This window comes from Pseudoliparis swirei, chromosome 7, assembly GCF_029220125.1.
Source record: "Pseudoliparis swirei isolate HS2019 ecotype Mariana Trench chromosome 7, NWPU_hadal_v1, whole genome shotgun sequence".
Classification (NCBI taxonomy): domain Eukaryota; kingdom Metazoa; phylum Chordata; class Actinopteri; order Perciformes; family Liparidae; genus Pseudoliparis; species Pseudoliparis swirei.
Genome location: NC_079394.1, coordinates 14,822,657 through 14,840,869, shown reverse-complemented (window position 1 = coordinate 14,840,869; position 18,213 = coordinate 14,822,657). Strand labels below are relative to the sequence as shown.

Here is an 18,213-nt window from a genome sequence, read left to right as displayed (position 1 = left end):
CTAATTAACTCGAAACACCTGCAAGGGTTTCCTGAGCCTTGACAAACACTCAGCTGTTATAAATCTTTTTTTTTACTTGGTCTGAGGAAATATTAAAATTTTATGAGATAGGATTTTAGAGTTTTCTTAAGCTGTAAGCCATAATCAGCAATATTAAAAGAATAAAAGGCTTGCAATATTTCAGTTGATTTGTAATGAATCCAGAATGCATGACATTTTTGTTTTTTTAATTGCATTACAGAAAATAAAGAACTTTATCACAATATTCTAATTTTCTGAGACAGTCCTGTATATACTAATATAAAAAAAACAAATACATTTTTGTACGATACCATATGTTACATTACTTTAATTTCTCTCACAGAAAAAATTCTCCGATATGAAGTGAATTCAGACACACACACACAGACACACAGACACACACTCGTGCACACACAGCGACATCAGAGACACACACACACACAGACACTCACACACATTCCGACAACTCGTGGCACAGGATGTCAGGTGGTGTGTCCATTGTGGCTCCACCTGTAGGACATTGTCACAGCACAAAGGGGGGGGGGGGGCGGGGGGTCACAGTACGTGTCAGCTTCTGTTTGACTTGAATTCGTACCCCCCCCCCCGCCCCTCTCTTTTAGCCGGGGGGTCTTTGAACGATTAGCCAAAAGGTTTGTGGAGTGATTCACATCTGTGGGCTTTTACTCGTCGTCAACACTGAAAGTTTCACTGTGTTGTTTTTCTAAATGACTTAAACACATTTGTTGTGGTTGTTGTTGTGTTTATCAAGTGCACCGTGTATGTATCCACTGTTTCTAGACCGGTTTACGTGAGCTTCGTCTCGAGGTTGCTGGTTCCGATTTGAACTGTGTCCACATGAAGAAGAAAAAGAAAACAGTATATAGAGTCGCAGACAGAATCTGTACCTGGGTCCCTGCACAGCTTCTCCGGGGGGGGGGTGCTCATTGCCCTGTGAGGTCACAGCACCTGTTCTGGGTAATTGCCGGCAGGTGACGTAAGGCCACCGCTTGTTTTCCATGGTGTTTTCCATGGTGCACGGTGAAGGTCCCTTGTTTTCCTTGCTGACCCCACCCCCACTACCCCCACCAATCCAGTTCCTTGAGAACGAAGTGAACTTTAGCTTACCTGTCACAGGCCTTCTACTTTTTTTTTGCTTTTAACATTTCACCCTGATCTTATTTGTTTTCCTTGCGAACATAAAGCTCCAGAAATTCTTTCAGAAAAGTCGAAAATAAATGTACCACTTTAGAATACAGGGGCAGCCAGAACCAACACTACCACTTTAGTCCACAGGGGGCGTCAGAACCAACACTACCACTTTAGTCCACAGGGGGCGTCAGAACCAACACTACCACGTTAGTCAACAGGGGGCATCAGATCCAACACTACCACTTTAGTCCACAGGGGGCACCAGAACCAACACTACCACTTTAGTCCACAGGGGGCATCAAATCCAACACTACCACTTTAGTCCACAGGGGGCACCAGAACCAACACTACCACTTTAGTCCACAGGGGGCACCAGAACCAACACTACCACTTTAGTCCACAGGGGGCATCAAATCCAACACTACCACTTTAGTCCACAGGGGGCACCAGAACCAACACTACCACTTTAGTCCACAGGGGGCACCAGAACCAACACTACCACTTTAGTCCACAGGGGGCACCAGAACCAACACTACCACTTTAGTCCACAGGGGGCATCAAATCCAACACTACCACTTTAGTCCACAGGGGGCACCAGAACCAACACTACCACGTTAGTCAACAGGGGGCACCAGATCCAACACTACCACTTTAGTCCACAGGGGGCACCAGAACCAACACTACCACTTTAGTCCACAGGGGGCACCAGAACCACCAGGAAATACAACTCTTTATATAATTAGCCCACCTTTTAAAGATACTACTGTCGGTCGCCTCCTTTCACTCCGGCGGGTCCAGCTGATGATGTGTTTTCCAGGCTGGCTGCAGGAGGACAGGAGCCCTTCGATAGGGTATCTGGCCCCGGCCTGCAGCCAGCTTCGGACCTGATAGCATCTGTTTTTACCGTTTGAGAAAGAGCTCTCTTTGCTTCTGATCTCTGGAGTGCTGGTTGTCTTACGCCTGCTCAGTGAGGGGATCCACAGATGGGCTGACAGCTGTACGAATGTGATGCCGCTAGTCCAGGTAGTCCTCTTGGATCCTCTTACCATGTCACTGTGGACCCACAAGTGGGTCTCATTCAGGCTCGGAGTAAACAAGACCAGTCGGAGACAAGAGGTCCAGCTTTCCTCAAAGCTTCTTCTTCTTTTATTATCTTTGTGAAGGCAGACAAAACAACCCCTTCACACCTGAGCGTGTCCTCCATTGTCATCACGTTGTTATCTGAACCATCACAATCCAACATGGAAAGATCATTCCATGTTCCCCAAGGGAACCCTTTCATTTGGCTTTGTCTGAATCTGGTGACAAAACCATTTGTTATCCTTTCTATTTTTTCTTCTTCTGCCTCTTCTTCTTCCAGGTAGTGTCGGACTTCAAAGACCTGACGAGCGGGCGGGAAACTGTCTTTGGATTGATGTACTTTAGTTTTGTTGAATCCAAGAATCTCGTTCCCCGCTTTCTAATTTATAGAGTGCTAATCAAAAATAGGTGTTTGGATTATGTCGAGCCGACATGTTTTTTCTCTCAGCTGTTGTGTTCATACTTAAAGTTTTTGGCATTCAACCTCTGGTTTTGAGCGAAGCCAATGCAGAAGTGTCTTAAAACTACCAGGGGGTGACTCCTCTGGTTGTATAGAAGTCTATAGATTGATCGGACCTTCAAACTGGCGATAACTAACTGAGAAGCAGCCTTGTGGGAGTTGGTGTTCTTCACAGACAACCCCAAAAACATCAAACCTCTTTTAAGGGCCTCTTTTGGTCTTTACTCGTTACCACTAAAAACTTCCGAACTCTTCACTCAACTCACAGCTTCCTGTTTTAACTCAGGACCTCCACATTTCATGTAGGTGTGCTGGAACCGATCCAAGCCTCTAGTTACTGTAGATCGGAGGAGGATCGGGCTCCTGAGTCCCACGCAGGATATCGTGTAGACAGCCCACAAGCGGAACCGCATTAGCCGGATCGGTTTTGTCTCTTCGAAGTGGTAGGGACTCGTAGCGGATCCTTTTTATCTGTCCACTTCTAACAAGTGGTATCGGCCTCCCCTGGCTCTCCATCAGCAGGAGCGTGATGATTATTTACACAGAGGGTTTCCTTCTTTTGCTTTTTTCTTTCTTACAGTCCATCATTTTCATAAGGGATCTTAATCCTCTCGGACGGGAAGTATCCGGCTACATCGACTACGCCCACAGACTCAAGACCCAAGATTTCGAACCATATTTCAGCGGAAAGAAGAAGCTGGTGCCAAGACGCTCGGATTTATGGTGAGTCTCCTTCCATCGTAACGGGCCACGTCGATGGGGGGTGGGGGGGCTTGACAAGACTTGAAGGGTAAGGAAATCTGATTTTGCCGGATTAAAGTCTCGGGTCGACGTGAGGGAGCGACGTCGGCTTGGAAGGAGCCGGAGCGCGTAGTTAAACGTGCGGTGCCGGCCCCGTCGTGGACGAGGAATAAATATATATACGCGTCTGAAGTGAAGCCGGGCGACGGCCTGCCAAAGTCCCGAAACCCGTCTGGACCAGAGTCGGGGAGACTTAGACCTGTGAGATCGTCCTCGTCTTTTATTGCGCAGTAAACGTGTCGCCTCCAGATGAGTGTAACGCATCGCAAGGTCGTGAGGACGAGACACATTGATGGACGATGGATGGATCGAATAATACGTTTTTATGCCATCAGCGCGGGATGCACGGTCGGGCTTGAGTTCTTATTTGTCTTCGTCTTCTCGTCTTCACAGTGAAATGTTTTTAACATCTTTTTGATAATTAGTTGCAGCACCGAATAGTTGTAGTGTTAAAATGATGTTTGTTGTCGGGTAGATTTTCTGATGAAGCAATTTGTACAAATCTACTGGTAGAGCTGTGGGACAGTGGTGAACAGGTCAGTCTTCCAATCAGGGGGTTGGTGGTTCAATCCCCGCCCTAGTCCATGTGTCCTTGAGCAAGACTCTTAACCCCCGAAGCTGTGTCTACGGTGTATTATTGTACCATGTCAAGTGTTTTTGAGTATCTTAAGAAGCGCTATAGCAATTAAATGGATTCTTTTTATTATCATAATTTAATTTTCAACTCTTCAAAATATAAAACATGAAAGCTGTTACGAAACAGGTGGTTCTCGAGGCTGAAAACAAAAGAGAGAAAACAAGCTTACTGGTCTATTTTTGTGGAAAGTTAAATTAAAATAAATGCTATAATCCTATAAATAAATCTGCACATGGCTGCTTTAAGTGTTCAGGGTCTTTAAACTCCCATACTGTATCTCTGATGCCAGGCAACACAACTCCTCCAGGCCACAAGCGAACTGCTGACCTTACAGGTGTCAGCTAGAACTGCCCGGTCCCTCTTCGTAATCCGGCATGTGCACGGAGCGCCCGTCGTCGGAGCCAAAACCATTCCCACATTCCACATGCTCGTGCATAGTAACATATTATCAACATCTCGGATACGTGTGAAGAATCCCACGAGGACCAACGCGACAAGACGAGGGGAGCGATGGGGCCGAGCGTCGACGCGGCCGTACGGGGTTCAGCCAAATGACGTGCACCCTGTGTGACCTCGCTCAGGGGGAATTAACCCTTTGTCTGCTCTTGACCATCTTTTCTGTTTTGCCTTTTGCTCTTCATCGTAAACCGGTGACCAAATAACAAGTTACGCTTCAGAAAGAAAAAGTTGTGAAGTACATTGGTGTGTTTAAGAAAAGATCGTGAAATACTTAGTTAGGTTCAGGAAAAGATTGTGAAATACTTAGTTAGGTTTAGGAAAAGATCGTGAAATGCTTAGCCATGTTTAGGAAAAGATCGTGAATTACATTGTTAGGTTTAGGAAAAGATCGTGAAAGACTTGATTAGGTTCAGGAAAAGATCGTGAAATACTTAGTTAGGACAAAGAAAAGATCGTGAAACTCTTAATTAGGTTGAAGAAAAGATCGTAACATACTTTGTTAAGTTTAGAAATAGATCGGGAAGTACTTTGTTAGGTTCAGGAAAGTATCGTTAAATACTTAGTTAGGTTTAAGAAAAAAATTTAAAATACTAACTTAGGTTAAAGAAACGATCGTGAAATAGTTAAGTTTAGGAAAAAATCGTGACATACTTAGTGAGAAAACATTGTTAAAATTCTTATTTTAGGGTTAATTGAGGTTAAATCTCCAAATTGCGGCGCATTATTTTTAGGCGGAGCTACGACTGCCCAGCCTGACGACAGTAAAGTGTTTGGTATATATTGCAGAAGCGACCGTCGTGCCATCGCAAACACATTGAATGATGACATCGTCTGCAACACGTCCTCGTGAAAAGGTTCATTTGATCTCCGTTGAAAGCTCACTCCTCATTTTTCACACGTTTTCCTACAGTTCGGCGACGCATGTCAGTTTCAGCTTGTTTCCTTTTTCACTGGAAACTGCTACCAAGGTTTTTGGAAGAAAAGAAAAAATACATTGTGTGCATGAATATTTAGAGGCGTTTTGCTTCAGCGACAAGAATCACCGTTGTGTCTTTTATTTTGCGGAAGTAGCTTTTCTTTCCACTTTTCTTTGGAACCGAAGCGTCAGGTGTGCGACGCCGTGTTGTTTCTCACCACGTGCTCCGACAACACGAACCCCGCCTCCCGGCCTCCTCTCTGCTGAGTGGAAGCGCTCACAAGCTGCAGGTGTGAGTCACTGGGCGACTCCCTAATGAGGCTTTATGAGCCCCCCCCCCCCCCCCTCTCTGTCTCCTTATTCACACACTTTTAAACCCATCTCTCTGTCTTTTCTTCTTCTTCTTCTTCTCTTTTTTCTCTCTCCTCATCTCTGTCGGGAACAATAACACCCAGTGTGGTTGCCACTAAGAGGGAGCAGATGCTGGAGCTGCTGCCCACTCAGTGCACTAAAACCTCCCACCGCAGGACTCTGAATCCCTCCTCCTTCTCCTCCTCCTCCTCCTCCTGCAAGGCCACAAAGAACACAGAGCAGCGACACCAGCGCCAGCTCCGGCCTCCACCTCCCACCTCCAGCGAGGAAGGGTGGATAGGTTCACGTCCACAGTCTGCAGCGTCTCAGGGGGCCAGAGCTAAGTATCAAGAGGTGGAGGGAAATATTGAAAATGTAAAACATGACTCTGCTCCAGCGGTTTCTGGGGAGGAAAACAAATCCGTACTTTACAACTTTTCTGTAATTGGCTTTAAAAGCCATCATGCAAAATGAGAAAACACACAACTTGTATGCATCGCGCTTGTTTGAACCTTTTTGATTCAGGACAGGATGATGTGAAGAAGCTTCCCTCCATTATTTTCTACCTAAACTTTTTTTTAAATGTGTACTTTTTTTAACGTTTCGAAATAAAGTTTGTTGTGATTTTTTTACATCGGTTGCAAAAATAGGAAGCTGGAGCTTTTTTTCTTGAGACTGTTAATTTCGACTTTTGTCATTACTTTAGCCGGGTGAAGCTGCACTCGCTCTTATATTATGATTTTCATGTTTCACTTTGCATCGACTCTGCAGCGAGTGGCAAACAAATGATTTATTTGAGTCCACCGGGTGGGTGGGACTTATAAACATCGTTGGTAAATGCATATGTTTTAAAGTAAAGTACGTTTTAAGTAAAGTTGTTGCATATGTAAAAAGGTTTACGTTGTAGAAGCCACCAATTACACACAAACCACATCAGAGAAGAAGCAATAATTGATAATAATATGAATAAACCTACTTTGTTTTGAAAGAATTGTGCAAATACTGATTTGTCTCAATGAGATCTTTAAAAAAATGTTTTCTCTAAAAGACTTTCAGATACAAATGTGAATCTTGTCTTTAACTTTTAAAAGTTCCTTTTAAGTTTTAGCATCTCTAACATGCACTGTTAACATGCACTATTAACATGCACTGTTAACATGCACTGCTAACATTCACTGTTAACATGCACTGCTAACACCGTTAACACTCTGACTTTGAAATTGACCAACTTTAAAAGCCTTTAATTACATTTGAGCTATGAGGGTAAAGAAACTGCTTAAATTATAACGTAGCAGGTGCTTAAAGGTTATATCTTTATTACTTTCTACTTAGCTTCTAACGCGCGTGCGAACACACAAACACACACACACACACACACTGAAAGCCTGACTCTCATCCAATTACCCCACAGATCTGCAGCTTCCTGCCACTCCAGATGTGCCTACAGCATCTCTGATGTCTATTTAATGTTCCCCCAGCAAAGTGACCATCTGTTTATGCACTCGCCCCCCCCCCCCCCCCCCCCCCACACACACACACACTCTATCTTTCTCTCCCTCTTCAGGCTCACTGTTTAGTAGACTGTTTTTATTTAATGTTTTTAAGAGGCTCGGCAACATCTGACATATATACCGAAGTCCTAATTTATTCTTTTCCTTTTGTAAATAGTTTTGTTTTTGCAAGAGAAGAAAACATCGTGAGTCTCTCATGAGTTTTCCATCTCTTCTTAACTTCATAAAACAAACACATCGGCCCTCCGAAGTCAGCGGAAACATTATCGTCATTCATAAAATCAGTATACTTAATTCACGTGAAGCTTTTCCTGCGTGGAGTTAGCGAAGGACCTTAAAGATTGAACTTGAAGGCTCCGCCTCCTCCGGAGCCTTGTGGATGCATCTGTGTGCCTGGCTTCATTTTCCACATAAAAATATATTAGAACCGCCGTCCTATTTTATTCACTTTTAATAAAAAAAATATATGTGTATATTTTAAGATTGTTAACATATAAATCAAAAGAAGAATAAAGAGTGTTCCTCAGAAGTTCCTCCAAAGGGACAACCTCTGTAATCCAAAAGGTTTTTATCAGTTTACGATGATTTTAAATAAAGAAGCTGAAATTCACTGGAAACACAGATTGTTTGATTAAACCAGTTAAACCATTAATTGATTTTATTAGGTTTCGCTGATGTATTTTCAATTGATCTTTTCATTAATTGAATATTTGTTTCAGCTTCATCTTTTTGTGACCTTTGACAGCTTATAAAATAATTTTAAAAATAGGGAGAAAACCGCCTCAATGCACCAGATACTGAAAGTAACAAGTATACAAGTTTTTCCACTGCAAATGTTTTTTCCCCGGTTGATTTTTGAATTATTCATACATTTTAATGTGATATTCAGTTAAATGTTGCTATTGTGCTCCTTGAATCTGGTTTCCCTTCATTCAACACAAAAGGGGACAAAAACATAAACATTAGTCCAACATTTTCAGTTTACATATACAGACAGATGTGCCTCACAGTTCAAATAAACATCAAAACGGTTTCTTGGGCTTTTCCAACAAACCGCAAAACCAAAAATAGTGACAAAACAAAGGCGGTTGGATTTAAATGTGTTCGACTGGACGTCCGTGATTTGTGCTTAACGTCAACCAGCTAAAGCTAAATAGGTTCTTAGTTTGTACTCTAGGTTGAAATGCACTTATTGTAAGTCGCTTTGGATAAAAGCGTCTGCTAAATGACATGTAACATGTAACATGTAAGGGGCCAAAAAGGTGCAAGAAGTGGGCCAGAAGGGGTCGAGAAGGGAGCAAGAAGGAGGTCAAAGGGGGCGAGACTTTAGCAATTGGCTGAAAACCCAAAGAAGAGTCCAAGAAAAGTGTAAACTCAAAAAGAAACTCAGCTTTCAAAAGAAGGACTAAATAAATAATATATATAGAGTAAGCAATGTCATGGAGCAACTCACAAACTCAAATTGATTACTCTCAAGGCCAGAGGAGGAAGACAACAGGTCCAAACTCCGGCTTTGAGTTTGTTATTTGAGAGCAGAACCGGTCAAGTATCACTCTAAGTCCCCAGTACTTGGTTGTGAGTCCAAACCCAAAGCAGATGGATGTGAGTCTTCAGGTGTAAAAACTGTCTTAAGGGAATATGTAAAAGTTAAATACCAACAGTAAAGTTGGTCACTTAACTGCTATTGGCTAGAATATGCTGGCCGTATTCATAGATATACAAAAAAGCATTCTGCTAAATATGTATTTACATTTCCCAAAATTGCATGGGGGGCAGAGGGGTGGTGTTGTGGGTTTTGGAAAGGTCAAATGGGTACAGTTTCAAACTGCTTGTTCCATGTCTTTGCTTTATGATGAAGTCCCAACATATCCTTATGGCTCAGATGCCCCTGAAACGGATCCACCAGCCGAACAAACCGCCAAAAACATATATTTGAAAGATCGCCGAGGTCTCTCAATGTGAAGGAGAACTTTTTGAGTTGTGGGTCATTAATACTTCATACCTGCTGTTCATCATGCTTTGGCTCCGATAAAAGCAGCACGCTGGCGACTCTCCATCGTATTATGGTCTCATATTTACAACCTCTTCCCAGATTTACCCTGAGCTTCTTCCTCTCTGAGGTACAACCTTTTTTATTTATTTTCTTGGACCACAAACTGCTACCGGGGAACAGCCGAAAGCCCCCGGGCTAGAGCGAACTAGCGGAGAGTGTGACTTGTGGAGTTGTGTTACCGCCATCACGGTGCTTCAAAAAGAGAGACAAAACGGACGCGTTTCAGGAACGATAGCCAGACAACGACAACGTTGGCAATATCACGAAAAGTGTAGTTTTGACACATGAAGAATGAATCTGATTAACTGAAAACAGATGGGGCACTAGAGCTCAATGTGGCCCGTTACCACCTTATTGTATTCAACTTGTGTGTGTGTGCGTGTGTGTGTCATCGTATCTAAATGAGGTCCTGCAGACACTTACTGGACCAAGAACTACCATGAACGCAACCTTCGAGTACTTTGAGAGAGGAATATAATCATAAACCCCTGGATGTCTGTCTGGGTTCCACGATTGTGTCACAAAAAACGAGACTTTACTTTAAAAAACGTCAATGAGCCAATAAGAGACCGTTGAACACCCGAATTCCATCGCGAGATGGTCTACTTTTTAACCAAAGTTTAACCAAAGGATTTGTGTCCTCGGTTTCCGTGCCTGGTTCCTCTCAGATGAATCCCAACGTGGGAACAATGTGGTCTTTAACGCTCCCTTAACGAGGCGTTTCCACTTTCAGATATCCTCGTAACTCACACCAACAATGAGAGAAGTTTGGGCCAATTCCGCGGCTAGAAAAATGTCACGCTGCCGCGGATGTTTTTTCAGTTTCTTTCAACAAACATGTTGTCTCCGCCAAAAACTTCCAGAGAAGCTCCAGTTGATCCACGACGTGAGAAACGCTCCCTCATTAAGCAACGCAGCACATGTGGATAAATCCCGTCCTCCAATGGGTCCGCACGCTATTAATGTATTAATGTAACCTCAAGGGCCAATATGTTTAGTCCTTATTTTTGCTCCGTGACACACTTTTATTACCCTGCTGTATCAAGAATAACAGAAACCCTCAAAAACAATCGGGTGCTGTCATTTATTTTAGAATTCCTCTTTTTCTTTGGTTTCAACTGCTTATTAGCCACTACTTTACTTTAATGCTATAGGCCTTTTCCAACCCAGCCGGGGAAGTGAAAACAGACCTCTACCTTCCAGACCTTTACCTTCCATACCTTTACATTCCTTGCCTCTAACTTCTAGACCGTTACCTTCCAGACCTCTACATCCAGACCTTAACCTTCCTTGCCTCTGCCTTCCAGACCTCTACCTTCTAGACCTTTGCCTTCCAGACCTCTACCTTCCAGACCTCTACGTTCCAGACCTCTACCTTCCAGACCTCTACTTTCCAGACCTCTACCTTCTAGACCTTTACCTTCCAGACCTCTACGTTCCAGACCTCTACCTTCCAGACTTATACCTTTCAGACCTCTACCTTCCAGACCTCTACCTTCAAGACCTTTACCTTCCTTGCCTCTACCTTCCAGACTTCTACCTTCCAGACCTCTACCTACCAGACTCAGTGACGTGCGGTGAGGTTCATGGTTGGTGAGGCACTGACTCCTTTAGTGTCAGATTTACAAATATATAAACCCAAAAGTGTAGCTTATTCAATTGGCTACTGGTTATTTCATGTCTCATCAGCATTCTCCACACAACACACACGGTACATATTACAGATACGTAAAGGTAAGAAACAGTTTGAAGCAAACCTTTTAGCTCCGGTGTTGGTCTACCTGTGTTAATCACGTCCACTTTTGACTGAAAGTCCAGTTTTGAGACATTTTAAACTTAGATATATACTCCTCTTCCATGTTGGCAGTCTGACGTAGCAAAATACAAAAACAAACGGACTCTACTCGCCTGGCGCCTCTGCGTAGAAGAAGCAGCAACAAGTACCCGTTGGCTCACGAGCGCCCCCCTGCAGGGCGGCAGAGTATTATCTGCCTCACCCTGCGCCTTTTCACTGCGGCTTTATTTCCCACCAGCAAAACTAAATATGTCACTTACAAACATTAAACTGTAATGGTTAAAGACCTTAGCCAGACTGTGGAAAATCAGCGCAAATAAACATATCTGCAAACATTATATTGGCGACATGCAGATATACGGCAACCCGCACGGGCCAATTGTATGCATCAACCCAGCTTGTGATGGATTGCGCAATCAGAGGTGAGGCTCGATTCGTCGCTGCCTCAACTCTCGTTTCATCCTGTATTTGAACAGGAAATAGGCAAATTCAGCGATTTTGACGATAACATGTTCGAAATTAGTCATACATAAAGATCGGTGGACAAATATTAATATAAATTTGATGTTATCATTATTTTTTATTTTACTTTTTTTACTCATGACAGATGAGGCTCTGCCTCACCTGCCTCCGCTGACCGCACGTCCCTGACCAGACTTTTAACTGCCAGACGTATACCTTCCAGACCTCTACCTTCAAGACCTCTACCTTCCAGATATGTACCTTGCAGACTTCTATCTTCCAGACTTCTACCTTCCAGACCTCTATCTTCCAGACCTTCCAGACTTCTATCTTCCAGACTTCTACCTTCCAGACCTCTGCCTTCCAGACCTCTACCTTCCAGAACTCTACCTTCCAGACCTTCCAAAAGATGCTTGACTTTTCATGACCTACCGTTGAATATCGATATGATAACAGAAGCCGTGCGATGCTCTTCCATGCACGACGGTTTACTTTCTTCCGTGAAAACTCACAAAGTCGTGACCTTAGTTTGTCGCGTTTGTTTTAAAGCCTGTGAAGAAAAGATTCAAAACGCCAAATGTTCAGGTAGCATGCGCCACGAGCTTTGCAGACTTTGCAGGGTCAACCATGGATGAGCTGTCCTTTCATTTCACTCTGTATTTAGGTGCAGTGATAGAACCAGCCAATCACAGACCAGCGTTGCATTCTGATTTTTTTAAACCGCTAAATGAAATCTGTCCAAGTAATTCTTTACTTCTCCTTTTCTCCACAGCTACTACAACTGGAGGACACAGGTGTCCACGTCCAACTCCAGCCCCAACTTTGAGGTGATTTACGACGACCCCAATGGCCTTCTCTTCAAGAACAAGATGGACAAGAAGATCCTAAACGTGGACCCATTGGTAGGTTTGTGTTATTGTTGTGGTTATTGACATATGGCACTGCTAGTTGGGTCAGTTCACCTGTTGCATGGCTGTAAAAGTGTCCTAGGAAAGACAAAAAGGCTTCAGCCTCTTCAGGGATGTCTGTAACACACTTTGTGTTGTCTTTAAACTCAGATATCAGATCCTAAACTTTAGATATAAAGGTGGAAAGTAGAACCATATAGAGTTCTATGGCTTGTCCTCATAGGGGAACCCTTTACGCTAACCTTTTGACACCTTTTTTACGGCTTCCAATCGGAACCCTTTTGTATTGTATACGTTAAGTTTCATCTAGAAGCCACCCAGGGGGTTCTACCGAGAAGAGTTTGATCCCAGACCCTGCAATCATGCGTCACGATCACAGTTGTTGGGGTTCTGTGGGCGGTCTCTTTAAATACCCATGTTCACAACAATCCTCCAAGCACTGGTTCTTCCAAAAGAAATATAGGAAACTATTCGTAATCAAACTTTTGGTCACACTAAAAAAATTAGAGTTCTCCAGAAGCAGAAGGTTTCTTCGTAGAACTTCAAGAAGAACACTTATTTCTCAGAGTGTACACCACAGTCAGTGGGAGGGAAAGATATTTGCTTTCCACCTGCACAAAGATCGGATGGATCAAAGGGTCGCAGACAGGTGCTTCCTCCTCACTGCAAGAACAACCACCGACGGACTGGTTTTGTTCTGGTGGTTTTCTTTCACTCCAGTGAGTGTGTGTGTGTGTGGGGGGGGGGGGGGGGGGTGACCTATTTTGAAATTGCAGACGGCGCTGTGGGGACTGCTGCGTTCTTGAGGCTTCAGTGTTCTGGCTGCTGGCTGTGGTGGAGCACCGCCCCGACCAGGCCTGTCTATTAAAAACACAAGAGGAGGCGCACGGGAAGCCGGACACAGCAAAAACCACCCCAGAACGCAGAACCCAGCTTCCGCTCAGCCCACGTTTCTGGGGCTCGGCGCAGAATTGATCCGGCTTTCGAACCAACCGTGAGCTCATGAGCCACGGATCCACAGCCGGGTACCTTTCCAAGGCTTGCATCAACTCCTTTTTGGGTGGTTTGGTCAGTTTTTCTGGTGCTACCACTTCTTCCATCCGAGCCAATAAGGGGGACTGGGGGGCTTGGGGGAGTCTGGAGGGTTGGGGGGTTGGTGGCATAGACGTATGTCTGTTATGACAATACCTTGATTCAATCTAGTTTTCAGTCACTTGGAGTGTTAATGACATACTTTAGTCCACCCTTAATGTGTCTTATGAACATTAAGGGCCTATTTTTTTAATGGGCCTCTTTTGAACTCGCCTCAATCATAAGGACACCCACAAGTGTGTTTGAGGTAAAAGTGTAAATAGAGTGTGACGTGGGCGTTGGATCCCACTGAAAGCTTTTGACACACTCATCCCTGAATAAATGCTCCCAGCTGCTCGTGGCTTCACATCTTAGTGGTGGGGTCGCGTCCCATTCGACAATCACAGTAACACAAAACATCTTGAAGAGTGAAAAATTACAGTTCAGCCTCCCCCTTTAATACACTGAACCTCTAAAGAGACGTGTTCTGGATATCTGAGGTTTTGTTTAATAACTACCGATTCATTGATGTCAGTCCTTCACATGTTTTTTTATATTAATATTGCAGCTTGATCTCACTCTCAGGGTGTCAAATACCAACACAACGACAATGGCCGTTCTAGCTGCTTTTGTAACACGTATGTTGGGCTTGTAGGTTAAATGTGCGCCATGTGCACTCAAAAAAACGATTCAAGGCCTTCTTAGAGGGGACACATTTAAATATTGTTTGATACATTTAAATAAATCAATTACAAAAATAGATATTTATATTTAATGGGTGTAACACAAAATGTAGGAATACATTTATTAGATTTATTTAGGTTAAATGGTGTGCATATCAACTAAAAATAAATGTGTTACATTTGGGACTACCCTTTGCGCATGCGCCAGCTGAAAATCAGTTGTTTGCGTGAGGTGAACACGCTTTCAGGGCTGCGCGGTGGTGTAGTGGCTAGCACTGTCGCCTCACAGCAAGAGGGCCATGGGTTCAATTCCCAGTCGGGGCGGTCCTTCTGTGTGGAGTTTGCATGTTCTCCCCGTGGCAGCGTGGGTTCCCTCCGGGTTCTCCGGCTTCCTCCCACAGTCCAAAGACATGCAGCAGGTTAATTGATATCTAAATTGTCCATAGGTGTGAATGTGAGAGTGAATGGTTGTCTGACTCTATATGCCCTGGATGGACTGGCGGCCTGTCCAGGTGACCCTGCCTTCGCCCAATGTCAGCTGGGGTCGGCTCCAGCGCCCTGTGACCCTAATGAGGATAAGCGGTATGGAATAGAATATTTAATTCTCAATTTATATTTTGAGTTGGACAAACACAAATTAATTTAATTTAATGAATATTGTTATTTTATTTTAGATGTATTTGATACAAATGAGTTGGACCAACTTAATTACATTTTATTGCACTGATGTGCTAAATTTGAGTTGGAGTTGCATATAATTATTGGATGGAAAACCTGCCACCAATTTAATTGAGTTCATCCAATGAGTCATTTCTTTGAGTGTGGTTGAGTCTCACGGCTCTCATATAAAATGTTAGGAGGCTATTTTCAATTCACGATACTGAGATTGCCACGACCTGCTCGGCAACGAGCTCGTACTGAAAGTGGAATATCGAGCAGCTAAAGTTGGAATGGGGGCTTTCTGAGATTCCCAGAAACGCGTATTTGCGAACAATTTCAATTAAATTCAGTTCATTTGTATAGCCCATTTTAACAAATTACAAATTTGTCTCAGAGTGCTTTACAATCTGTACATATAGACATCCCTGTCCCAAAAACTCACATCGGATCAGGAAAAACTCCCAAACAACCCTTCACGGGGAAAATAGATGTAATGTGTACAGAATGAATCATTATACACAAATTAAAACACAGTAACAACACAATCAATGAATATGACTAAGTGTAGTTGGTAGTAGTCATATTCCACAAACAAATGCAGAGAAGGGTGTTATGTCACAGGAGTCGCATGAAGCGTGTACTTATTCTACGAAGATGCTGTTATCTAACCCTAGCTAAGTCTGTTTGGTTGAATCTAACCGTGACAGCTTCTTTCTTAACTCGTATTTTGGTCTTTCAGGTTAAACGTGCGCCCCGTGGTTGAGTCTCACAGCTCGCATATAGCAACTAGTGTTCAGAAAGTGGAATATCAAGCAACTAGAGGTGGAAATGTGCCTTTGTGAAGACGCCCCGTAACGCAAATGTAGAACAGGGTGTTATGGTTAACGTGGGAGGGGCCAACGTGCACAACTCTCAAACCTCAACAACGCATTGTGCAGACCTCCTGCCTCGAGCGAGCCGATTGGTTAATCGTCTCCGGACCTCCCTGGTGGACCTTCATCTTTAAGTAGAGTGTCTGCTAACGTGTTGAACAGCCAGCGGTATCTTTGGGAGAGACTCCGCCCCCTGAAAGAAGTCCAGAAATAGCGAGATGTTGCATAAAAAAATCCTCACATGTGTGTTTAGACTGACAGCGGAGAACATTTTAGAGGAAGGTACACAAATGTATATGAAGCCGATGGAAAGGCACAAAGAGGGGCGGGGCATTGGGCACAAAGAGGGGTGGGGCATTGCCGCCTGGAAAACGAATGAAAAAAAATCTTAAGAGAAAAGGACTTGACTGGTTAAATTTTATGAAGCAATGATGGAAATTCACTTTTCACGTTGTCTTTTCTCTGACTCGCCGGGCTCCAGGCCGGTCCGGGCGAGGACTCCAAACGGACCTTCTTGCAGTCAGACCTCTACAGCCACACCGTCATCTACGACCACAGCATCAGGACCGTCTGAGCTCCAGAGGTCCAGACACGTGAAGCCTCTAATCTCAGCTCGCTGTCGTCGCCCCGTCATTTACAATCTGTGACGGCTTTCCTCAAATAACCTGTCATTTCATGTTTAAACTCTTCTGGTGGAGACCCAGTTCCTCTTATTTCTTCGGCGTGTCCCCCTGAAGGGACGGTGACAGGCTCCGGGACCCCGGGTCGTCCCATCGGCTGTTTGTCTAAACAAATTAAAGGCGTTGGAGCTTTGAAAGATGACGGGGGGGGGGGGTCTTTTATGTCCTCCACCCCGGGCTGCGGTATCTCCGGCTGGAGGAACGAGTAATGGGTTTAAAGCATTCCGCATGTTCCCAGACGTTAGACGCACTTTACAGGACATCAAAGAGCTCCTTCATTTGCATATTAGTCTTTAAATGGGAGACAACCTGCTGTAGGAGTTATTTAGGAGGTGCGGAAGAATTTCAGACACTTTGTTCTACATTTACATTTTTTTTTGTTATTGTTATTGAAACATGGAAAACATCAGCTCCACCACAGGCACCGTTGTCTTTTTGTTCATGAATTAAGTTTTGTGTTTTCTGTAGAGAAACAGCATGTCCTTCATTTACAAGGAGACTTTACATTCCCCAAAAACATTGGGGGTATAAATTTAGATGTTAAATGAAGTATAAATTGCACGTATCCGATGTAGAGTTCATGATATCACGACATTAATAAAAAGAAGAGCAACACAAACAATAGTCTGTAGAAGAAAAACAATGAGAAGAGATCTCCAGAAGCTGCTGAGCTTAGCTTAGCTTAGAATGAAGACTTGCCACAGGGGGTTTCACTTCTGGGAATAAGATGACCCGGTCCTTTAGCCCCGCCTCCTCTGTGACCAGAGGACGGTCCTTAAGCCCCGCCTCCTCCGTGACCAGAGGAAGGAGAAAATTTTTGAGGACCTTGTGACGTTGACGTGTTGCTCCATCTGCTGATTTAAAGACCCGATGCTCATATTATGATTGTTTGTATTTAGCCGTACGTTTCCTCAAACTGGCAACGTGGAGACTTTTCCTATGGATTAATAAATTCAGCTGCAATTTATTTCTTAATGTTACGAGGTTTTAAACAAAAGAGTTTAAAGCTGCTCCTGCTGCTCTGGTCCTGAACCACTGTAACCGAGCGGTGACCCAGATGTAGTTCTGGTTCTGTAGAAGCAGAGTTTGGGGAAAGGGGGTTTGGTTTAGGCTTATCTTCGTCACTGGTGTTTTAGGTTGATGATGATGATGATGATGATGATGATGATGATGATGATAAAAAATTTGTCATAAACCCGGCGGTTAACTGGGTGTTTCGATTATTAAATTGTTTGTGCGTCTTAAATAAATAATGTGAAAATCTATTTTAAGCTGTGGGTGAGGCAGAATGGTTGTGTTGGGTGTGTTCCCCCCCCCCCCCCCCCCCCAATAAACAAATAAACAAGTTTCCTGAACTCACAGCAATGATTTCACAATAAAGTCTCATCTCAAAGGTGACTCCCGCTTATCATTTCTTTTATTGGGCTTTAAAGCGGTCGGTTTTCATTAGAGTGACAACTGGTGTTTACTTTTATCTTCTGAGGAATACCGAGCCACGGAATTATATTTGTTGGATGTTCTTCTCTATGTGTTCTCTGTGTGTTCTCTATGTGTTCTACGTGTGTTCTCTATGTGTTCTACGTGTGTTCTCTGTGTTCTACGTGTGTTCTCTGTGTGTTCTCTATGTGTTCTACATGTGTTCTC

General features: G+C 43.7%; 1 protein-coding gene across 1 annotated transcript in view; it reads left to right on the top strand.

The window, feature by feature from the left end:
• cfap299 (cilia and flagella associated protein 299) overlaps positions 1–17,916 on the top strand; it is an 80,049-nt gene extending 62,133 nt beyond the window's left edge. Inside the window, exons 4-6 of the mRNA XM_056419407.1 lie at positions 3,291–3,433; positions 12,468–12,597; positions 16,371–17,916. Of these exons, the coding sequence (XP_056275382.1) occupies positions 3,291–3,433; positions 12,468–12,597; positions 16,371–16,463 (366 nt within the window). The 3' untranslated portion in view covers positions 16,464–17,916. The remainder of the gene's footprint in view (positions 1–3,290; positions 3,434–12,467; positions 12,598–16,370) is intronic.
• Positions 17,917–18,213: the final 297 nt, after the last annotated feature.